Source organism: Triturus cristatus, chromosome 5_1 (genome assembly GCF_964204655.1).
Source record: "Triturus cristatus chromosome 5_1, aTriCri1.1, whole genome shotgun sequence".
Taxonomy (NCBI): Eukaryota; Metazoa; Chordata; class Amphibia; order Caudata; family Salamandridae; genus Triturus; species Triturus cristatus.
Window position 1 is genome coordinate 54,645,075 of NC_140587.1, and position 25,381 is coordinate 54,670,455.

The window sequence follows — 25,381 nt, forward strand, 5'->3', positions numbered from 1 at the left end:
CACAACGAAAGGCCTCGGAAACTGAACTCGATTTCGGACATCGGACCCTCTGGACATCGGGACTTCGGAAACCTGGTGGGCCTCTGTATACCTCGGATCTTGCTCTCTCAGCTAGGCTCTGGTCGGGATACTTCGCGCTTCTCACCGCCTCGTCTGGGTTGATCGCAGCCTCAGTCGCCCCCGCTTGACCGGAGGGAGCTACAGGAAATCCTGCTGGTACGCGTTATGGTCCGTCCAGCTGTGGCAGGAGACCGGGCCTGCAACGCACCGCCGGCGCGTGAGATGAGAAAGTGTCCCTATTCGGGCGCCATTATGTGGTAAATAAAATCTTCTTTACCGAACTGAATTTCATACTGGAACTTTAAACAAATAGCTCAGAATAATAAGAGGCAGAATCCGTGGTATAAGAGGTTTCTGAATGGGCTTTATTCCAAAAAATGGCCGACTCGAGTCGCGGCCTTCAGGTTCCGTCACCAGGAAGGTTCAGGAAGTGAAGTACGATACTTTATTGACAGACATGCATTTTTATAGTAAGTACATTACAATGAAATGAATGTAGAAGGCGTAACATTTGATAAGAAAAGTGACATAGTAAATACGTAATCGAAACTAGGCGTAATAAGGAGTAAAAAGAAACATAATTGGTTAAAGTTATCATATATAGGTGGTTCTATAAGATAATATTTGGCATAGATGCGCGCGCAGCAGCATGACGTGTAATTGACGTGTAACTAGGGGGTGAAGGGGACTTGACATTAACTCTACATGTGGCGACGAAAAGTCTAGGGGGTCAAGTCAACCTAATCCCAAATCATATCTAACATCCTATGTTTAAAGAACTATGTTATCCACAAGGAAGGACTCTCAGGCAGAATCTAGTCTATACTGACTGTGTGTGCGTGCACAAACGTCTAAGTGTCTATATGAGATGCAGGAGGCAGAAAACTTTCCATGGCAACTGGGCTATGAGTTACTTGCAGGGGGACAGCCCTTTGCACGAGAGCTAAAGGAAATGTTTACCTAAATCACTAGACAGGAATGCATCGGCTGAAGAGCAAAGGAGATAATTCGAAGGTGAAATACAGCTTCTTGGCAGGCAGGCGAAAACTGGCCGAGGCAGGCACCGTTAGCTGCACAGGAAATAGGACAAAGTTCATGGATACAGATGCGAGCTCAAGCTGAAGCTTGTCAGAGACAGAGAGCAGGGAAAGGTTTTGAGGACAGAATCGGGCCTACTTCGCCTGAACTGTAAAAATGGAGTAACTGAGCTATATAAAGTCGGTGGCCTTTCCTACTTAGGAAGCGAATATCCAGCCCATTCATGGCGGATCTGACAGAGAACATGTTGACGGTGGACGCACATGTGTTTGCGTCTTTGAAACTGGAACTGGAGAGAACATACATGTACTTGTAACATGCATATAGAACCGTTGGGGTCCAAGATAGGGGACATAACTGATCAGGGAAATCCACTTTTCCACACATACAATGTTGGGGTAGGGGTACGCTCCATACATACGCGGGTGGGGGTACATTCTGTACATACACTGTTGGGGTGGGGGGTACGCTCCATCCATACGCGGGTGGGGGTACGGTCCGTACATACACTGTTGGGGTGGGGGTACGCTCCATACATACGGGGGTGGGGGTACGCTCCATTCAATCACAGGTAGGGGTACGCTCCGAACATACACGGGTGGGGGTACGGTTCGTACATTCACTGTTGGGCTGGGGGGTACGGTCCGTACATACGCGGGTGTGGGTACGCTCCATACATACGCGGGTGTGGGTACACTCCATTCAATCACGGGTGGGGGTACGCTCCGGACATACACGGGTGGGGTTACGGTTCGTACATTCACTGTTGGGGTGGGGGGTACGGTCCGTACATACGCGGGTGTGGGTACGCACCATACATACGCGGGTGTGGGTACGCTCCATTCAATCACGGGTGGGGGTACGCTCCGAACATACACGGGTGGGGGTACGGTTCGTACATTCACTGTTGGGGTGGGGGGTACGGTCCGTACATACGCGGGTGGGGGTACGCTCCATACATACGCGGGTGTGGGTACGCTCCATTCAATCACGGGTGGGGGTACGCTCCGAACATACACGGGTGGGGGTACGGTTCGTACATTCACTGTTGGGGTGGGGGGTACGGTCCGTACATACGCGGGTGGGGGTACGCTCCATACATACGCAGGTGTGGGTACGCTCCATTCAATCACGGGTGGGGGTACGCTCCGAACATACACGGGTGGGGGTACGGTTCGTACATTCACTGTTGGGGTGGGGGTAGGCTCCGTACATACCCGTACACATGCTCAACAATGCTGGTGCGGCCCTTACCCAGGCCTTTGCCTTGTGGGTACGGCCCGTACCGCCATTGTTGGGGTGACGTAGGTGTGGGCGTGGTACGACTCGTACCCACGCTTTTAAGGCGTGGGTACGGGACGTACCTGTATTGTTGTGTTGCCGGTTCGCGTCGTCAACCACTTCCGTTGTGGCGGACGCTGGCTTTGCTGGACACGCCCCCACCCCCTCGTAGTGACCAGGGCCTGGGGGTCAGGTATGTCCAGGGCATGTGTGCTGTGTGACTTGGGTGGGGGTTTTGTGGCCTGCCCCTGCTTCTGCCCCCCCCCTTTCCCCCCTCCCTTTGTTGTTCTGACCTTCTGCGGCGTCTGCGTCGGAGCCTGTAGAAGAGGTCGACTGCTATGAGGGCCGGGATGACACGTAGGTTCGGGTCCATGTCTGTCCGTCGCGTGCAGGTACTCCTTGTTCGCGTCGTCCTGATTTCCCAGCAGTTTTTGGCTGCCGGAAAATATTCACCGTGCGGGATGACGTCGGTGCAAATCGTACTTCCTGGTTCGTGAAAGGCAGGCTGCGTGCGTCCGGACGTCACGTCGGCGCTTTCCCGGATCACATTTGTATGTATATTTTCGTTGTTCGGTGTTTTGTACGATTCGTACGGAAATAGTATTTCCATGCGAATCGTACTTCCATGTTTGTATCTTGGTGCGACCGGGTACGCGTCGGACGGAGAATATGCTCCGTCCGACGGTTCATACCCGGTTTTTGCCGAATCGGAATCAGCACCAAAGTGTTTATGAGTGATGTAAAGTTAGAATTTCCTGAGTTTTTTGTGACAAATTAGGAACATTTTTGGATTCAAAGACAACATCCTTTTGTTGGAAAATGCAATGCCTGTCAGGCATATGGTTTGAAATGTTCCTCTTACTTATAGAGTCAAATTGATAGAAATGCTGCAGGGTGTATTCAAGAAGGAAGTGATTCAGCAGACAGAGTTATCACCATGGGTTTCACCAGCATTTGTAGCTTTGAAACATTCAGGAGATCTCTGTTTATGTGTGGATCTTAGGAGTCTGAATAACAAAATGTGGATTGATAGGCATCCATTGCCCAATTTACATGAACTAGGGCCATATGTAGGTAGAACGTGTTTTGCGATTCTCTAATTGCAATTTTTAGGGAATCGCAATTAAAGAATTGCAAAACAGAATGTAAGTAGGATTAGCAAATAATTTTGCGAATCCTACATATTCCTTAATTGCGAATAGCAAATTGCAATTCGCAATTAAGGAATACCTCCCCATTCATTCCTATGGGCCTAGAGGCCCATAGGAATGAATGGGAAGACATTCTCAATTTGCGATTCTCAATTAGAGAATCGCAAATTGAGAATGCAATTTCGAGTGTGCCAGGGTGTCAAAAGGACACCCTGTTGCACCCCTGAAATGAGTATGGGTGCACATGTGGCACACATACATGCCCTAAGGACATGTGTGTGCACCACATGCCACTTTGAAAAATGCAAAAATATGCATTTTTGAAAGAAATCGCAAATTACCACCAACCTGTAGTTGGTGGTGATTTGCGATTCCTTAAGGCCAAATTGCACTTTTTTGGTGCTTCTTACATTGCATTTAAGGAATCGCAAAATTTGTGATTCCTTAAATGCAATTGCAAAATAAGGAATCGCAAATTTAGCGATTCCTTATTTTGCACGCAGATTTGCCTTCCTACATACCACTTAGAAAAATTGCGATCGCAAACGCCGAAATTCGGCGAATTTCGGCGTTTGCGATCATAATTTTGCTTTCTACATATGGCCCCTAGTCTCTACTCTGGTAGGAGCAACAGTTTTTTTCCACATTAGAGCTTGCCAGTGCATACCACCAGGTTTAGGGCCTGATTTAGATCTTGGAGATAATGGTCCCGCTGTCACTTTTACAATGGTTTCACCGCCCGCCTACTTGGCGTTCTGCTCGCTCTATTTAGATGTAGGCAAGTCTATTGACTAAAGTCCATCTGAGAGCTGCTGTCTCCATCAGATTATTCCTCATGGGTCAATCGCGTCATAGGCAAAAGCACCTGTCGGAGGGAGTCCAGCCAAGATTAACGCCGGGCCAATCACGATATGCCTTCCCATCAAGGAAACTGTGGCGGGGATACCTTCAAACTTCAGCTGGTGAATTGAAGGAAATGAGGTAGAAACATGCCTTTTTTTCTGCTTCCCACTTCCGTTTCCATCTTGCAGCCCATTGTCCAGGTCCTTCCTTTGCTGCTATTACTTGACCATGACGCCAATCAAATCCATTATTGCTGGGATCTACAGTAAGCTTCTTATTCACTTGTCTTACAATGAATTGCTTGTTAACATGTGCTTTAGCCTTGTGGATTTATTACATTGCTATTTCATGCATTTTCTTTCTTATCTGTAATGTATTAGTGTCCATTTTACAGCTTATCAAAGTAAAATTAACCCACCTGTATTGACACTTGACAAAATATTTTTGGGTTGTGGTGACTGTGGGTGTTCTGCTTGTGGTGCATGTGGGTGTACATTCAACAGTGTGTATGTTGTCTGTTTCCTATGCTATATGTAAGAAAAGAGTGGCATAACACATTACCTACATATATTTTGGAAGCAAACATATATGTGTAGTGCCACATTAATATGTAGCACTTACGAGTCTCCACTCCACCAGGAACTCACTCCATCAGATATCTGCCACTAGGACAATGCCAGCACAACAGGGAAACCTCAATTGGCTTGTCACAAACGGGCCAGCCTGACAGTGTTGGAGTGCTGTTAGCCAGCAGAGGAGTTAGCGACATCGATGGAGGTGCACTGCTTATGCGATTGAAAACAGTCTGTTCATATGGACATTGGTTCAGCCAGCCAACATGTAAATATGGTGGGTGGTACGTCATCATCTTAACAGAGTACTTGTAACCTCTGCCAGGGAGGGACGATGGGAGTCATGCCAAGATCTAAATCAGGCCCTTTGTTACAAGAAGAGTCTTGTCATCTGACTGCATTGGTCACATCGGAAGGAATCTTTAAATTCTGTAGAGTGCCTTTTGGAATGGCTAGTGCAGTGTCTGTGCTCCAGTGAATAATGGACATTGGAGGGCATCAATGGAGCCATAGCTTTCCAAGATGACATTTTGGTGTATGCTTGGAATGTGGAGGGGCATTTATTTAATTTATGGAGGGCTCATCTACATTTGGGCCAGAAGGGTTTAACTTTGAATGAATCTAAATGTAGATTGAATTATGAGGAACTAGAATATCTTGGTCACTGTATCACTAACAATTGTGTTAAACCAAAGCAAGATCCTATTAAGGCTTTAGAGGATGCCCCTGTTCCAAAAACAAAGGAACAATTATCATCATTTTTGGGTCGGACCGAATTCTACTCTAACTTTATTGACAACTATGCTTCTAAAGTTGAGCCTTTACGCAAACTGTTAAGAAATCAAAGAAATATTTTGTAGGGGGTTTAACAGAACAATGCTTTTCTTTTGTGGATCTCAAAACAGGACTGGTCATCGCTCCTTTCCTTAAATCTTTTGAATTTGGGAAGGGAGTGCATAGTTGCTATGGATGCCAGTAATTATAGTTTAGGGGCCACTCTTTTGCAGAAAGAAAGATCTGAGGAGTATGTGGTTTTGTATGCCTCCACAGCATTTGAGAGATGCAGAAAGAAACTATTTTGTGATAGAAAAAAGAGTTATTGCATTGTACCTGGGCTGCAGATCATTTCAGACAGTTTCTATGAGCAACTGGGTTTGTGATAAGGACTGATCACAAATCACTTGTATATGTTCTTTCTTCAGGATGGAGCAGGTGTTTGACAGCTAGACTGGCATGATTGGCTGCATTATTGTCATCATATCAATGTAGTATTGAATATGTGCCTGGAAGACTGAATGTTCATGCAGATATTTTTCACGCAGAGGATGATTGTGAAGTGGCATACATGGTGGAGAACAGCAGATCCTGGGATCACTGTTGGTGCATCACTATTTAGATGCATTAGCAACGCAGTGTGCCTGCCCATATTAACTAAGCCACGTAAAGTCACCCTGCGTGACTTTTCATTGCCTTGTAAATGTGGCCCCCTTTGACGCATTATCTGCGTGAAAGGGGCATTCCATGGGTGTTGCTGTGGGTGTTCCCACACAACATCCATTTAACCTGACACATTCTCAGATTTAAAAAGTGTCATAAACCTGGGAATGCGTCAAAATCCTAAGCCTCCCAGGGCTTAGGATTTCGTTGTGTGCAGCACATGTGTTTCGCAACATTTGTTTTGCTTCTTCAGGGCTTAGCAGAAATAATTTCAAGCAAACTTAATTCTAAACTCATGATATACAGTTCCCACAATCCTTCGTGATCCAGTATTTCATTCAATGGTTTCCTTCAATAGCACGCATTATGCTATAGCCTCGCGTCAGTAGAGATACAATCACGTATATCTCGAAACACGTGTTGGCTGTGTCGCACTATTACATGTATATGCACTTGGATATCGATGTATCTGTTGAGTTGCAATACCTGTGTTCCTATCAACTGAAGATGAACTCTTCAAGTGTCCAAGAGAAAGACGTATTATAAAACAAGCATTTATATGGACATTCAATTTGCAATTTGTGTTTTATCTTGTTGGAAATGGCCCTTTTTGCAGGGTCATCCCTAAACTTTTTGCCTTCATCCTGTATTTTTTCTAACCTGTTTTTGTTGGCTTTATGACTCTGGGCACTTTACCACTGCTAATCAGTGCTAAAGTGCATATGCTCCCTGTGTAAATATGACATGTGAATTGGTATAGCCATGACTGGTTTATTTGGTTTACCTGTTAGTCCCTAGTAGCATGGCCTGTGTGTGCCCAGGGCTGGTAAACCAAATGCTGCTGAGGGCCAGCAGCGCTGGTTTGCGCCACCCACAGAAGCAGCTTGTAAAGTGTGTCTCAGACCTGCCATTGCAGAGTCTGCGTGCAGTCCAGAACTGCCATCTTGGCTGTGAAGTGCACCCACTTCCCAACACCTGAACCTTCCCTTGGCATCATGTGAGTCACCCCTATGGTAGGGTGCATTGTATGTGTAAGGTAGGACATGCCCTGATGTGTGTGGCATGTCCTGGTAGTGAATTACACCCAATTTCGTTTTTCACTACTGTAAAGCTACCTGTTCTCCATAGGCCAGAATGGGCAGTTTGACTATTTACATTCTATAGTCCTAACTGACCCAAAGAACATGGTGGAAAAACAAGTTTAGTATGCCTGAGCTCAGAATATTAAAATACATCTTTTAGTGAAGTATATTTTTATATTCTGTGTTGAAAATACCACTTTTAAAAAGTAGGTATTTTCTTGCCTAAGCCTTCCGGTGTGCTCTGCTGTTATGGGTATTGGTTGTCTGGTTTTGGAGGGACAGGGCAGGCTGAGTCAGACCTGATTTGAATAGAGAGATCTGCATTGGAGTATGGGGAGGGGTAGCTCATTGACCTGAATAGGGCTGTGCCTGGCAAGGTGATTGCTGGCTCCACCTCCCACTGTGTGTCTGATGGCAGACCCCCTCTTTCTGACAGGAAGGATGCAGCCTGGTAAACAAAGTGATCCAGGACTGGGCAGAACTGGTTCTGGCTGGGTTTAGTGACTTGTAGCTTCTGAGAACAAAGACTTTTGGGGTATAAATATCTGTGCTCAAACCCCTACAATTTGTATTGCTCCTGGACAACAAGAAGAACCTTTGTCCGTGTAACTGAAGGAATCTGCAGGAGGTGACTGTCCTTGTGCTTGTGTGCTGTTTCCTGGATTGGCCTGCAGTGGTTACTACTGGACTTTGAAGAAGAGGAAAAGGACTTTGAAGATGACTTTTATTTCAACTTGCCGAAGCAATCACCCAAGGGCTAGAAGAGAGCTAGCCTCCTGCTGGAGTTTCAGGCGCATCAGACTCCACCACCAGCCTCCTGATTCCTCCCAGCGAGGATTTATATCTGCAGGTGAGGCTCCTGTGAGTTCCAGGGCCTCTAGTTCTACTACGGAGAAGAGAGTGCTGAAAATCGTCGCTAACACCCGTTTGCGAGCCGCCGCAGCTGAAGAGTGTACGAAAAATCATCTCGCTGCTGCCGCTGAGGGCTCGCTACCGGAGATAATCGCATCGCACATTTGCGGGCTGCCAAAGGCTCGCTAACCCGAAGATCATCTCATCGCACGTTTGCAGGCTGCCAACTGCTCGCTAACCCAAAGATTATCGCATCGCACGTTTGCGGGCCTCCAAGTGCTCGCTAACCAAAGTTCATCGCATCGAGTTCATCGCTTCACGACATCGCAGCTCGGACGCCGGGCGTCCGCCATTTTCATCGCATCGCACCCGGATCGTGGCTCCCTCGCAGAGCGCCATTTCTTCTCATCGCAACAGGGTCGCACACGCAACAGGCTCGGCGCATCATCCTCCCTTGCGGCAAGGATATCAACGCATCGCAGGCTTAGCGCGGAGAAGTTTGTCGCTTTGTCCCGCCCAGGTTTGTTGATCAGCACATCATCCTCCCTTGCGGCAACGATTCAACGCTTCGCTGGCCTCGCGTAATGAAAATCATCGCTGCTGCTCCTTTGCGACGTTTTGGTTGTTTTGCTACAGAATCCAGGTATTTTGTAAGTAAAAGGGTCGCAGAGACCACTGCCTTGAACTGAACTCCTCTTTGCACATTTGAACTATTTTTGCAGCATCTCAAGAGTAATCTCATTTTATAGTATTCTGGCTTTTTACTGTTATTGGTCTTGTGTTAAGTCTATATATAAAGATACTTATTATTTATAACTACTTGTGTGGTGTCCCTTTGTAGTGTTCTTCACTGTGTTACTGTGTATGGTCATAAATGCTTAACACACTGCCTCTGAGATAAGCCTAGCTGCTCGTGCTATGTTACCACAGGGTTGAGCAGGGGTTATCAAAGGGTGGAGCCCGCTTACTCTGACTTAGGAAGAAGGGTCCCTACTTGGACAGTGGCCAGCCATTGCCAACTAGAAACCCCCATTTCTAACATTTCTCAGCACATGATTCAATATAAATTAATATGTGTATGTGTTTAACTTTTTTTAGTAAAGTTTCTTTATTATATTTTGTTAAAATGTATATTAAATGTAATTTATTTTGTTAAAAATAATTATATCATTTAATATATTTAATATTTATTATTACATTTTTTATATATATATAAAAATCGATATTTTGTACAAATATATTTTTTACATCGAATTTTTCGTCAATATTTTTATACTTACCTGTTTAAGTATAGAGAGTCGATATTTTTGTAGTCTATATTTTCTCATCGATATTTTTAACATTCATATTTTTGACATCGATGTTGTCAGTGAACAATTAATTATTGTATGTGTATTTAAATGTTTAATTACGTTCATTTGTTATATTTGTTAAAACGTACATTAAATCTATTTTTTTTTTAAATAAATTGTCATATTTATTATTTTTATATTTACTATTTTATATACATATATATAAAAAACAATATTTTTAATAACTATGGGGGCAATTCTCATCTTGTTCAGAAAGCAAACTGAATGACTCGTGTTCGGAATGCTTTCAAGACGCCTTGGGTCAGGGGAGTCGGACCGAACAAGTACGATGCATTTGAATGCATCAGGATACGATTCGGTCAGACTCCCATCGATTTCAATGGGGGCCTGTGTACCGAACGCGTCCCCTGGCTCCCATTGACAAAAAGGGTGGTGGGGGATAATCGTGCACCCTGTGGCGGGCACCCCTTGTTGCCTGCCACACTGTGCATGGTTGGAAAAGGGGACCCATGAGTATCCCCACTGGCCCGATTCGGAGCGCCCCAGGTGAAGTGGGCCCTGCTACAGGCCCCCAAATGCAGATCCCGCCAGCCTTATAGATCCGGGCAAAGCAAATTGGAAAGGCTGTCCGAATCGTTCATCGTATTTGCTCGCTTGGAAAACCTACTCCATAGAGCTGTATGATTTGGCTCCGGAGGGCTCTATCTCTCCGAATGCCTTACGGAACTGATTCGGTCAGTGCCAAGGCTTCCCGGGCATTGTACTTGGTCGTTAGGAACTGGCAACAAATCGGTAAGAAACAAGGGCTCCGGATTGGTTTAGGCAATTCCAAATCCAATCCGGAGCCCTTCTAAACGAAATCGGAATCAACCATATTTTTTACATCAATATTTTTTCCCGATATTTTTGTACTTACTATTATAAATATAGGATGTCAATAATTTTGACATTGATATTTAAAACTCAATATTGTGGTATGGGGGTATTTTAGGTGTCTATATTTAGTGAACCCTCTCTCAGCCTTTGTAAGTGATTTGTGGAAGGGATGTACTACTTGTCTCATATAATAATCTTCTAAATCCCATGGACTAATTGTGAAGGGTTATCCATGGCACAAATGCCTGAAATGCACTCCCCCAGTCAGGCGAATGGCTCAATGGAACTGTGCAGAAGCCCCTTTCTGTTTGTTTATGTGCCTGCATCTGAATGCATATGCTGTGTCTTGTATATTATGTTGAGTTTGTGTGTCACTGATAGGAATTTCCACGTAGCCAATGCTGTTTATAGCAAGACCGAAAGACCGAAAGAGAGGCAGTGAAACCATTACAAATACAATTCATGACTTCCTACTTGCTTCTACCTCTTACCTCAATGTCCTGTACTTATGAGTGGTGTCTGTGATGTACTGCCAGTGTGCAGTTTGGAGGTATTGGGCTTGCATGTGAGTATACAGATTAAAAAAAGGACACATATAGCAGAATGCTGAACTACTGGAGCACTAAATAATCTATACGTGACTGTGATTATTTGTCAACCATTTGTGTTTTGTTGCAGGTCTCAGTGACATTGTTCCCATTGTGCAGTGTGAAGGCTCAGCAATTAAATTGTCTCTCAACAAATGCCTCCTGGAGAGGTTCAGGTACAGCTTCACGCAGATGCATTTTGAGGATACAAACTGCACAGTCACAACCTTTCGTCAGCTGGTGGGAAATGAACGGTTGATCCAAGTTAAAGCCATTCCACGGGCAGGATGGTGTGGAAGTGAGATGATGGTAAGAAAGGATACACTGTGTGCATTTCAGGACTTTCATTTGGCAAAGGTGGTTGTTGTCATATGACATATTTACTTCAGTGCAGGAAGTAAATGAGAAGTAAGGCACTGTGATGTTCTTGATATCTTTCCTCAATTGGATCAGCTTTGGGGTGGTCTTGAGGGAGACAGGGATGCTGTTCCAGATCCTGCGTGCATAGACATAAAAGTGCTGATGTCTTGTTATTTCTTTTTTACACTTCTAAGTCTGTAGTCTGATGGTTTCCTGGCTGTTAGTATGCCATAAAACACCAGAGATGGTGAGCTTGACTGCAAGATAAGCGAGGGTGATGGTCCTGATGGCTTTGTGAATGATACAGCTGGTTTAGAAGATGGTGGGCTGGCAAGGAGAGTCAATGGAGTTCCATTAGGATGGGGGTGATGTGATCATATTTTTTCAGGCCCTGGATGAGCCTTGCTGCAGTGTGTAGAATGCCTCTAAGCGGTGCAGATTCTGATAAGCAATGGAGCAGGGAGTATACACTATCCAGATGCAAGAGCTCTATGATTCAAACAACAATTCTGATGTCAGTTTCTGAGAGAGCTGGTTCCAGTCCATCCTTTTTTTTTACAGTGTGCTCCTTGAGGGTGACATTGATGTCCAGTGCAAATCCAAGTGACTTGGCATTCGGCTAAGTTTGGATTCGAAATTATCAAGGTTCATGTTATTATCATTGTATTGTATTGTATTGTATAGTATACCGACTTATATAGCGCAGATAGACTATAACCCTACGGGTATCCAGGCGCTCTGACCAGGCAAGATGTTAAATACACAGAGAGGCAAAGTCAAGGACATTCCAGGTTTGTATGGTTTCTTGTTTGTTGTTCTTGAAAAATAACAAGAATTTTATCATGGTTGGGTAGAGCTTCAGGCAGGTGCTGCACATCCATGTCTGGATGATGTGCGGGCAATGTTTGAGGCTTTGGATGTCTGAATCAATGTACATATTTTGCCCTCATTTCAGACTAGGGGTAGTGGTAAAATGTCTTTTCAAAAGTCTGTCTTTTCGTAAATTAGATTAGTGAGTTTAATTGTCATGGTTGTAAATTTCATCTATACTAAATTAATTTCAAAGGTTGCTTGCTCCATCCCCCCATCAGTAGCGGCTTGCATCTACAGGCAGAGGAGGCAGGCGCACTCGCATGAAAAAATATATATTAACAGAACTTACCCGAAAACTAACACAACGTCCTCCAATGTAGACATATTATTACTTCCACAGCAGTCCGGCCTCCAGGAAACTCCCTTGCTCAATCCTGGCACTGCTTATATGCAGCATGTAAGCAGTACCCTGATTGGATGGAGCGGCCTCCGCGGCACTCCACAGCGCTCTGGAGGCTCGCACTTACTTTCAACCCAGCTCTCTTGTGACAGTTGGGTTGAGAGTTTTAAAGTGCGCATGGGTGGCTGGCTGTTGCAAGACGGAGAGCCAAAAAGACATGAGCACATTAAAATTGTATTATTCATCTCTGGGGCTTTGGGGTTAATGTAACTGGGGCGATGCTCCTCCGCTCCAATGACAGAGTCGCCCCTGACCCCCACACTTTTGTTTTCCTTTCATCCCATCTTCTTTTTGACAGATGCTCTGTATTTTCTTCAAAGTTGTTTAATAATTTGCTTTCATAATTAAGATTGTAGTTTTACACATTGATTGGCATTTTATTGTGCGAAGAAAAGAAAATAAGAACATATGTAGTAGTTTGCCTGATATTTTTCAAAACAGTCATTTTTAATGTCTCTGTTGCTGTAATTTCTGTTCTAGGTAAATAATCACAAGACAGTGACTTATTCAAATGTCCTCTATATTCCCCCTGACAATGCAAGTGGGATTATAATAAGCAGCAGCCTGAGGTTCAACTTCTCATGTACATATAACATGACAATGCAGACCAGCCTGCTCGCGGCGCTACATCCTAATATCAGGTAGGTGTCTCTGGAAAGGGCTGAATGCAGAAAGGATCAACGTCTACTAATACAGACATGAATATTGTTGATCTCTAGTTTTTTCTTAAATATTTGTCCCTTGAATTTATATTAATCTAAAACTGCTCTTGCTTTCCTTTTCTGCTCTGTTCTGATTTATTTCTTCCCATTATCTTTATATGAAGCATTTTCTGAGGCAATGTAATCACTGTGAAGTGTGTGGAATGGCAAGGCAAAGTCTTCCCAGAAGTCTTAGACATTCGTTTTCCAAGACTGGTAGCCACTAATGCTACCACTCACTAATAGAAAATAAGATAAAATTTATAAAAAACTCCCCCATGATTGACCACTCTTAAAATGGACTATGACAAGAGAAGGTCAGCATGATTTAACAGTGAATACGCAGTGCAAAAAAACTAAATTAGAACCTATTTATTTGTCAGATTCCTATGAGCATGCTCCAGAAAAGGAAGGTGGGCGCAAGGGTGAGGAATCTGCAGGTAGACTATTTACCAGAAAGATTGGTACCATAGGGAAATTACTCTTTCTTTTTTTTTTTTTTTTTTTTACTCTTTCATCTTTTTATTGTTTTATTATATTATATAGCAAAACATTCATATAATCTTTTTTTTTTTTTCCTTGTTTTTTTTTTTTTTTTTTTTTTGTTGAAACCGTTTATTACAGAATCCAAAAAATATACAAAGATGGGCCTACAACCTTCAGGCCGGCCGCTAGCAAACAGAAGGAACATATAATACAGACAGTAGAACACACGCTGTGGCAGAAGGGAAATCACAGGAGTTGAAAGAGGCGTTGGCAGCCCCACCATCCGGACCCCACACGACGGTTTCATTTTATATAAATAACAACAAAAAACAAGTCCACAAGGCAACCCACAATTGGAAACAACAGCATGTGCTCCCCTAGGGGGGAAACCCCACCGATCCATGGGAATATCGAAGGGGGGAATAGGTCAGGACGGGGACTAAGTAGACTCATTGCCCAGGACCGGGAAGACAAACAGGCTAAGGAGACGGGGCCGGGGATGGATCAGGCAGTAGCGGCGGGGTACAGATTCCCCCACGGTAGGCGTTCCAGGGGCCCCATACTTTCACCCATGTCCCAGGCTTACCTCTCGCAACATACACCACCTTTTCCCGAAACATACACCAATCCATGTTGTCCTTCCACGCCGAGACAGTCGGCGACCTCTGGGAACCCCACAGTTGCGCAATGTCACGTTTGGCCACCATATATCCCAGAGTCGCCCACCACGTCTGCGGCACTGAGTAGTCGGTTGGCTCCCACACATTCAAAAGACATCTCCTCGCCTCAGGCAGCAGCGGCACATGCGTAACTACCTGCAAAACCTCATGCACACCACGCCAGAATCGCACCACCTCCGGGCATTCCCACAAAATATGGAGAAAGGTCCCCAAAGAATCACACCCACGCTTACACAACCCGTCCACAGCATAGCCCATACGCATCAGCCTCGGCCCGTAACATAGACCCTATGGAGTATCTTGAGCTGGACGAGGCGAAGGCGGGCCGGTATGGCCACCTCTTTCGGGGAGGCCACCGCAGACACCCAGTCCTCGTCATCCAGCTCCAATCCATCAGCCCCCCACGCCTCATGAAGGCCAGTCAGCAGTCCCGAACGGTCATTGATGAGCTTTTTGTAAATTAATGAAATCGTGCCGTCCGGGACATGCCCATCTAGCACTCTATCCTCCAGAGGGGAGTACTCCGGGATGGAGGCAACGTCCGGAAATACGGAGCACAACGCATGACGGATCTGCATATATCGAAAGTACTCCCTGTCCTGCAGCTGGAATTCTGTCTGCAGAACATCGAACGTTTTGAATCCCCCCCTCGTCCAGAGATCGCCCACCCTGCTGATGCCTATCATGTCCCACTTCTCAAAGCCCTTCGAGGTCCACAGGGAGCCCAGCCGCTCAGATGCGTATAGTGGCGTCGCCCGGGTCAAGCGATCCTTCCACCCCATCGCCACGTTAGCCGCGTGCCACACTCGTACCATGACCCGCGTGGGGCCCGTCAGACGTGCGTCAAGCGAGCTAGAATAAAGCGCCCGATTGTAGTCACCACCCGGCAGTAACATTTTATCCATCTCAAATGCCGGGTTTAGAGCGGGCCCGTAAAGGCCGTGATTGACCGCAGCCAGCTGGGAGGCCCAATAATATCGCTTGATATCTGGGAGGGCAACCCCCCCGTCGTACCACGGGAGCGTCAGCTTCGCCAGGGCGATATGCGGTCTACCCTCCCAGAACAGTCGGCGCTGCAAACTCTCCACCTCGCGAAAGTAGCGCGCCGGGACAACATCCATTGTGTTCTGTAAAGCGTACAGGAAACATGGCAGCGACATCATCTTAAACAATGCCGCCCGGCCGAGCGGCGAGAGCGGCAAGCGCCTCCAACGTGCGACGTCCTCTTTCAGGCGCTGGAGGGGGGGAAGCAAGTTCTGTTTGTATCGGGCCTCCGCGTCCAGGGTAATGAAGACACCCAGGTACCTAAATCCCCGCGGGGCGATCTGGATAGGACAACCCCGCGGAAGGATAGGATCCTCCCCAGAGAGAACGTACACACACGATTTAGCCCAGTTGATGACAAGGCCGGAGTTGAGGCCAAATGAGTGCAATACATCAACCAGTACTATCAGTGATTTACGTGGGGAAGCCAGGTACAGAAGAATATCATCAGCGTATAGAGATACGCGGTCCTCATACTCGGGGGTCCATCGGAGACCACGGATAGAAGGATGCCACCGCAGCCACTCCGCCAGGGGCTCCAAGGCAAGCGCGAAAAGGAGCGGTGATAACGGGCAGCCCTGCCGCGTGCCCCTGCCCAGCTCAAACGGAGCCGACACTCTACCGTTCACAACCACCTGCACCAGCGGTCCAGAGTACAACAATTTCACCCAACCGATAAATCCCGGGCCAAACCCAAACTTCGCGAGTGTCGCCCAAATATATGGCCACTCAAGTGTGTCAAACGCCATAGTGGCGTCCAGGGACGCCAAAATGGCCGGCTCCCGTATGAACGGGACACGCGCGAGCACCCCATGCAAGCGCCGCAGGTTAAGCGCAGTGTTGCGATGAGGGATAAAGCCGGACTGATCCTGGTGAATCAAATCGCACACCACGCCAACCAGCCGATTAGCCAACACCTTGGCGAGAATTTTGGGCTCCGCATTCAACAGCGAAATAGGCCGGTAGGATGTGACCCGGTCCCGCCGCCTCCCCTCCTTATGAATAACCACGATAGTAGCCAGACGCTGGTCTAGCGGGAGGGAACCCGCCGAGCGGGCCGCAAGGAACATAGCACGGAGATGCGGCGCCAGTGTATCCGGTCGCAGCTTGTACAATTCGATGGGAAGACCATTAGGACCCATGGCCTTGCCGGAAGCGACCGAACGTATGGCGAGGGCAATTTCCTCAGAGGTTGGGGCGGCGTCCAACGACACTCTGTCCTCCTCCGAAAGGGAAGGCAGCGCGATATCCCTAAGCAGGGCATGGGAATCCTCTTCCGAGCAGGAGGACACCGGGGAATACACCCCACGGAAATATTCTGCGAAGCAGTCAACAATTTCTTCCGGTTCAGTGACACACACACCATCCAGTTTCTCAATCGACGGGACAACTCGACTCGCTCTCTCCTTTTTATCCAGCCACGCAATCAATTTCCCAGCCTTATCACCCACATCATACAGTCTCCCCTGTTGCTCTCTACTGAGGCCCCTGGCCGCCTCCGTGACGAGGGCCTTATAGGCCGCCTGCTTGAGTCGGAGAACATGTAATTTGTCATCTGTCACCCCACATTCGAGGTCACCCTCCAACTCGGTTATCTCAGTTTCAACACGGGTCACCTCCTCCCGCTCGCGCCTCCGGGAATGGGAAATAAAGGACAGGGCATCCCCCCGAATCACCGTCTTAAATGCCTCCCACAGCGATATCGCCGAGGACACAGACCCCACATTATCATCGAAATATCGCTTAAGGGATTTAACCAACTCTGCGCGAATGGTGGGGTCACGCAGGTACCAGGGATTAATCGGGACCACCCTACCCTCTCCCCTCGGGAGAATATCGAAGTGCAACAAGAGCGGTGAGTGGTCTGAAATACCCCGCGCCAAATGGCGCACCTCCCCGATCCTCCCCGCATGCGCCGCCGGCACCAGGACATAATCTAGCCTTGAGAGACTGCCATGGGCCCCGGAATGAAAGGTGTACTGTATCTGCGTAGGATGTTTCAAACGCCAACAATCCACCAGCCCCAAGGTATCCAAGAGGCCAGACAACCACGCTTGGGCACGGGGGAGATCCCTAGGGGGGTGACGGTCCTCAGTTCCGGAAGCCACAGCGTTAAAATCCCCCCCAACCACTAGAATCCCCTCCGGAAGGCCAAGGAGGAGGCGCCCCAGATCCGCAAAGGTGGTCGTCTGCAACCCTGGCGGGACATAGACAGAAACAAAAACAACCACTCTGCCCTCCATTCTACCCACCAGGACCGTGTAACGTCCCCTGTCATCATGGAGCACCTCATCAACTTCCAACGGGAGCGAGGTCTTGACCATGATGCCCACACCCCTTGAACCAGACGTGAAGCCCGAATGGGCCACAAGGCGGTAGCCCCGTCGATTCATAGCACGAAAGGAGTTGCCAATGAGGTGTGTCTCCTGCAGAAAAACTATATCGGGTGAAATTTGTTTCAGGAACTGCAGGACCACACCTCGTTTTATCCTGTCCCCCAGTCCATTAACATTCCAGGACAAAAGACTCAGTCCCCTACCCCCCAGCATAAACAAAAGCAATCACTCGTCCCCCAGAGAGCACTTTAGGAATAGCACGACGATACTTTTGCCTTGTGGTACAAATGAACAACACCCCACCCCAACCCAACCGCCCCAACAAAACTCCCCCCTCCCTGCACCCCTGCATGAGCCCAGACAGCCCCCCCAACTTGCAGTGTGCCTGTCGCCCCTATATAATTGAAACTAGTTAGACCCCCTAGAGGAGGAAAGAGTACCCCTTCGAGACCCCGCACCACCTCCAAAGGAGGGAAAACGAGTACAAAAGAACAAAAGACCCTAAGCTTGGCCGAAAGTGGCATCATATTCGTCCAGAGTGAGTCCCAGTATCAGCACCTCAGTCCCGGTCCAGTTGGCCGTCTCCTCCCGCCGCCCCCCCCCCCCCCCCCGCCATCCCGATCACGACCCCCAGACAAAGCGTCCAGCCAGTCCCCGGCCGTTTCAGGACGATCAAAAAAGTGAGTGCGACCATCCACCTCCACCCGCAGCCTGGCCGGGAAGAGCATGGCGTATTTTAAGTTCATGTCCCGTAGCCGCCGCTTGACGCCCAGGAAGCTCAGTCTCTGCTTCTGGACCGCTTGGGTGAAGTCAGGTTAAAAGTTCACCTCCATGTTCTCCAGCTTAATCGGCCCTTGCAGTCTGGAGGCTTGCAGAATCGCGTCCCTGTCCCGAAAGTTAAAAATACGGGCAATAAGAGGCCGCGGAGGGGCTCCGACCTTTGGCCTTCCCCCGGGAACTCTATGAGCCCTCTCCACGGCAAAGAATTTACTCAGTCCCCGAGGCTGGAGATGGGTAGTGATCAGGTCCTCCACAAAGAGATCCGCCGCCGACTCCTCCCGTCCCTCGGGTACTCCGATGATGCGGATATTATTCCTCCGGGCCCGGCTCTCGGAGTCCTCCAGGCGCCGATCCATGAGCGCACTCGCCTGACGAAGTCGGTGCACCTCCGTTTGAAGGGCCGCCACCTCAGTCGTGAGGCCCGACGCGGTGTGGGCCAAAGAATCGACCCGGTCGTTAGTCTTAGAGAGATCAGCTCTCACCAGGTTGACATCAACGAGGACCGCGTCGATCTTATGCGATAAGGTGTCAAACCGCTGGCCCACCGAGGCCTTCATCTCAGCAATGGCGCCCATGACGTCTTGCAGAGTCAGATCCGTGGGCAAATCCGGGGCATCCGGGGGGCACTCCGAGGACTTGTGCGGTCCGCCGGGAGATCCCTTCGGGAGGGTGTAGCGGTCCATGATGTTGGCCTGATGTGCGGCGCCACGCCGGGTCGACTTGGCCTTCGACCGATCTCCATCTTGTTTCGTGGCCATCGTCGTGGGTCTCACACCCGCACCAGCCACGCAGTAAAAGGCAAGCAATCAAGGCCACGAGCTCCGGGGGGCCACCCCAGGACGGCGGAGCGGGCCACAGCAGGCAGGCAGGGTCTCCCAGCGAGGCCACCCCAACACAAAGAGCGCCGCGATCCCACTTGCAAAGACGGCAAGGGGGCGCGAAAGTGAAAGTGAAAGTGCGGGGTACGCGACTCGCCAGGCCCAGCCCACCGTTGTTGTTCACTTTGCCACTGGGTCGCCCCCAAGCGCGAATCCGGGGTCAGGAGAGAAGTAGGCCGCAAACTTCAATCGGTGCTCACTCCGGCACCCGAGGTCCGATTCGAAAACGGGAAACGGGTACCACCTCGGCTCAGGCTCACCGACACAGTCCCCTCAACCGATGCAGGATGAAGACAGGATAAACGTAGGAGGTTGCGGAGGTCCTCCTACTTTTTCTTTTGATGGATACTTCTACCCACAGATTGCTCACCTTCTCAATAGATACTACAGCAGCACACCTGGGCGGTAGGTCTGAAAGAGTAGTAAAGCCAGAAATACTGATTCATTGAGCAAACAAAATGGCCATCATTTCTCACAATCTGATCCAAGCAATAATGCTTTTTGAATGTGTATGTGAAGGAAAGAGCTGGTCTCCAAGCAACACATATCTGCTATGGGCACTCCTGTGGGTAGTGCTAGGGTGGAAGCCTTCACTCTGGTGGTATGAGCCTAAATTCATTCTTGTGGATCCTTTGTATAGCAATTCTGCAGAAAATCCATGGTGAAGGACTTCTCCTTTGGAAAGCCTTGTTCTTCTTGTTGTTCACATAGCCAACAAGGAGCAGCTCTTCAAACCTAAATGTCTTCATTCTGTCCATGTAAAAACTGCCTCTATAAAGGCCCAGCTTTGTGGGATGCGGTGAATGAAAAAATTGGGAAATTGAGACGGACTTCCCAAAATTCAGTAGCCACTTTAGAGATCCATCCTGTCTGAGTGACTGGTGTAATGATACACAATGGCCCCCTGGGTTGATGTGACAGACACATAGTTTTCAGAGTCGAAAGCTGCATGTTCAGATGTGTAAGACCTCTAATGCAGCCTCTGGCAGATATGTCAGAACAAAATGAAGGTCCCATTGGGGCATAATACAGAGTGAAAGTTTAAGCTTCTTCCGTAAACTTACAACAATCAGGATGTCAACAGAGAAGGTTGGTGGGGAGAAAGAAATGAATGACACTAAGTCTGTAACATATCCTTTATCTATGCCCACTGCACCACCTTTGTGCCCGACATAAAAATAAGGCATAAAACCTCAGAAATGTGGGCCTGCAAAGAATCCACCCTTTCATTTGAACACCAACCAACACAGCTATACATTTTCTTCCATATGGAGGTGGAATGGGGCCAACCAGATGAAAGAATAATGCCAACCATCTCCAGGACCAGGTGAAATGAATAGCAGTCCCTAATCAGTCCACGATTTATCCCCATGCATGAAGGTGAAGGATTAGCATATTGGTGACATGCCCCTCTGACTGAGAGAGGAGGTCCACTCTGAAGTGCAGCTAGAGCAGGAGACACAGGGATAGCCTCATGAGGTCTGTATACCACATCCTCCTTGGTCAGCCTAGAATACCTTCAACCCTTTCCTGCTGCAGCTTTTTCAACATTCAAGGACTCAATGTTATGAGGAGAAATGCATAGTGGAAAAATCTACCTCAAATAAAAAATATTCCCTAAGACTCCCAGCAATGGTAACTGGAGGGCACAGAACTGTGGACTATGTGGACTATGTGATAAGATGTCCTGAACCACCTCTAATGTACACGTCACTCATGGTCGGCAAGATGACACCAACAAAGGCTGTCACCTCTTTTGTTCAGGAAGCCTGCCAGGTGGTTGGCAACCAGCCAGTTGCAGGCACCTTCATTCAGGCCCGGACACTCAAAGCTTCTGGGCAGGGAAGATAGGACCCCACACCTCCCTGCTTGTTTATATAAAATAGTGTGACTGTGTGGTCTCTCATGATCTTAACCAACAGAAAGTGTTGGGAGGGCAGCCTCTAATCTCCAGGCGCACACCCCACCTTAAGATAGACGCATCCATCGCTACTATGGTGACTGCTGGTGATGGGTAGGTTCTCGGCCACCAGCCACTGGGCAAGATCTGACGTTGTGTCTGTGAAGCCCCTCGTGGGATTGACTCATGTTGGAAATACTGCAGACAGAAGCACCACTGGAAAGCCCTCATGAGCCAGCATGCTTGGGTGCAGTAAGCTATAATAGTTAGCAGATTAAGAACAATCAGGGCTGGAACATGAGATCCCTCCAAAACCTCTGAATCATATGCAGAACATATGCTTTAAGAAAGACAAATACTGGACGTCCAGTACTGCTCCTATGACAGGGGCGGCTCCTCCGTTATGGCGGAGGAGCGTCGCCCCACTGCTGGAAGCAGCAGATCACAATGTAAAATAAATAAAATGATAATAAAGCAATTAATAAAACTGCTTTATTATCATTTTGTTTTACCTGTAGGAGCCGGAGCTGTCATTCGAGTCTTGGGGGCGTGGCCATCAGCAGCAGGAGTGGTAGACACTGGGCACTGCTAGCAGTGTGCATGTTGGTTTGGCCAGCCGTCTCAGGATGGCCAAACCGACATGCCCACCAACATCTCCCCAACCCGAGCTGCATTGCCGGGTGGAGAGAACAGCAGGCACAGGCTTCCAGTCTGCTTTGGAATGGAAAACAAGCCGGCTCAGGCAAATCCCAGCACTTCTCAGGAAGCGCTTGGATTGGCTGTAGGGGAGTCTAGGATGCTGTGCTCAAGGCAATTGCAGTTCCTGGAGTAGAAGTGCACTGAGGCATGGGAGAAGAAGATAACAGAGGCAGCGGCTAGTAGCAGGAAGGTAAGTGTACTTTTAAAATTGTTTTACCCCTTGCTGCCCCCTTGCTGCCCCCCCCTTCGTATCGCCACTGCCGTATAAACAGACGGTGCTGAGAGGACTGTAGGTGAGACCTGGGCTAGTTCATGCAAAGGCACGAGTTGAACAGCAGAGACGCATTGGTCTTCGTACGGTCTGACATCAAATACAGTGAGTCCTCCATGAGCAGCCAGCCATCCAGCTTACTGGAAAACCGAGTGCAGATGTTCCATAATAAAACATATCCCTTGGAGACAACCCTGGGTGCCGATATCAGTACGTATAGGAGAACTGGGAACTTTTCAAGGGTGGAGCCTATAATGAGTTGCAGGTATCTCCTTTGTGGCTGCAAGATCTTTATGTGGATTTACACATCCTGAGAGCTGAGGGACACCATTCAGTCAGAACAAAAACACCTGAAACAGGTACAGCAAATCTTTCCTGCACAGGTAGAAATTGAAGACACTGAAGTCCAAGATCAGACCTATACCGATGTCCTTCTTGGGAGCCAGAAAGTACAGAGAACAGCACCCACTCCCAATTTCCTGCTCTGGGTACTACTACATCATTCCATACTGTAAAGAACTGGCACTTACTGCAGGTGAATTCAAGTGAGGTCCACTAAATGAAAGGCCCAGACTGCGGGGATCTCGGGAGGCATTTGTTGGAGAGGAAGCACATATACACGTTTTAGTGCTTTTGTAAAGTGTTAAAAACTGTGGGACTTATTCACAAGCCCGTTGCACCGCCGGTGCGTCACATTTTAAGACACTCTGGCAGCACAGAGTGCAGACCCATATCTATGGGGCCACGCAAAGTCGCTTTACATGGCCTCGTAGATATGGTATAGAGCAACGCAGAGCAAGTCACTGCGTTGCCTTACACGGTGTCCGGGAGGCTTTCCATGGGCATTGTGGTGGGTGATCCAACGCAACACCCATGGGTTCTGAAGCATTTGCAGATTTACAAGGATCTGTAAAGCCACAGGCGGCTTAACGAAGAGAAATAACTTTTTTTCTCCTCCTTTTTTCTAATTTTTTTTGTGTGCTGGCTTTTGCAGCACACATAGAAAGAGAAAAAAGCCTCCATGGATTGTTTTTGTACATGAAGATCCCCCTTCCTGCACAAAAACAATCCTTCCAACAATGCAGACACCCTTGCACCAGAGCAGTGGGGAAGGACAGGAATGCATTGTATATCATTAATGTGGAGCATTGCTGCCCTTTCCTTTTGACGCAAGGCTGTGCAGGAAAGTGACTTGCTGTGATGCCGTGTCAAAAACTTGCAAATGAGTTTGTCTACTCTCTTTAAAGCAAGGATTGGGTTCTGTATCTACACACGATGCACCCGCTGTAGATGAGGTTAACACTGTCCAAACACTTCTTATCTGAATGAACATAATTTATTGTGTAAGGGTTGAGGTTGTTCTCCTTTTCTTCTAATAGGGTATGCTATGTGTTATTCCTCTAGGGCAGTGTTCTTCAATCTGTGGGGCGCGCCCCCGTGGGGGCGCGCCACCATCCCAGGGGGGGCGTGCACTCCACCCGAAAATCTGATGGCTGATCGCCGTAACGGAGGTTTTGAACACATTGGCCGCCTAAAAGCATCCTCGTGCACAGCGCATTTTCAGAGATGTGGACAGTTTTTCAAGCAGTACTCTGCATCATTTTACATTTCATTATCAGAGGTGAGCCTCTGCTGATGCTGCTGAGGTCGGGTGTAACAGACTCCGATGCAGCACCAAAGCTCAGATACCCAGCAGCTCCGGAGAGGCACAGCGGGATGGCAACCCTCACACCTTCAGCCCTTGATGAGCTGTTAAGAGGTGCTTGAGGGTGACTGAGAGGGAGGGGCTGCAGCTTCAGGCGCAGGGGCATCTATTCAGATGCAACCAGCCCTGAATGCCTCATGTCTCTGCAATTTAGAGGGGCCTCACACATTCCCTTTCTGCCCAGGGCCCCAAACATCCTAGAACCGGCCCTGATTACCCCGAGGCAGCACGTGGTTCTCTTCACAGAGCTTAATTACTGTCACTAAATTGTAAGCAAACCTCGGTTCTGCAAACATGCAGTCTATAATTGGAATAAAATAAAGAAATGGCACAATCGCACCCACACTGATTAAACAAAGTATGGAGGACAATCAGTTAAATCATTTCTCTTGGAGTATCTCCTTTAAGTACTGTACATCACAGTGGGGGATGGCAAAACTAACATTTTGGAAAGAGAGCCTGTCTTCTCGTTGTCCTGTCCAGGAGGGGGTGAGGAGCCCTACCCCTCCCTGGAAGAGACCAAGATGATACTTGAAAACTGCATGCCCACCCTGGTGGATCCTGTTCCCCCTCCTGTGATGGCTCCTGCCCCCACCCCCATGTGGTGGCTCCTGTCCCCCCGCCTGTGATGACTCCTGCCCCCCCCCTGTGATGGCTCCCCCCCTCCCCCACCCATGGTAGATCCTGTCCCAGTCCTGGAATGGCTCCTGTAGCGAGGGTGAAGTTCTTGATGGGCCTCTTCTCAAAAAGGCTCAGCTCAAAAATTAATATGAAAAGGTGGGCGAGTGAGTAAGTGAAGGGATGGGTGGATGGCTGGATGAATTAGTGAAAGGGTGAATGGGTGAATGAAAGATTGAATAGATGGAGAATGAGAGAGGATGGATGATTGATGAGTGAGTGGAAGGATGGATGAGAGAAAAGGTAAATAGCTGAATGTATGGGTGGAAGGGTAGCTGGATGGGTAAAAGGGTGGATGGATGAGTGAAAGGATGGATGAGTGAAAGGATGGATGAGTGAAAAGGTGGATGATGAGTGAGTGGGTGGATGGATGAGTGAAATGATGGATGGGTGTTATTATCAATCTGTCATGTGTAAAACAAAGCATTCTAGTAAAAAAGATTTGCACACATTTTATCTTGGAACATTTTGTTTGTTTTGAGCTGTGTAATAAGCCTG

At 48.0% G+C, this 25,381-nt stretch overlaps 1 protein-coding gene across 3 annotated transcripts in view; it reads left to right on the forward strand.

Annotated features, from left to right (window-relative positions):
- The window catches only part of LOC146830153 (uromodulin-like), a 778,490-nt gene that overhangs the window by 535,598 nt on the left and 217,511 nt on the right, over positions 1 to 25,381 (forward strand). For all 3 annotated transcript variants that reach the window (XM_085604404.1, XM_085604403.1, XM_085604405.1), the window contains exons 4-5: positions 11,184 to 11,401; positions 13,206 to 13,366. In XM_085604404.1, the coding sequence (XP_085460530.1) occupies positions 11,184 to 11,401; positions 13,206 to 13,366 (379 nt within the window). The remainder of the gene's footprint in view (positions 1 to 11,183; positions 11,402 to 13,205; positions 13,367 to 25,381) is intronic.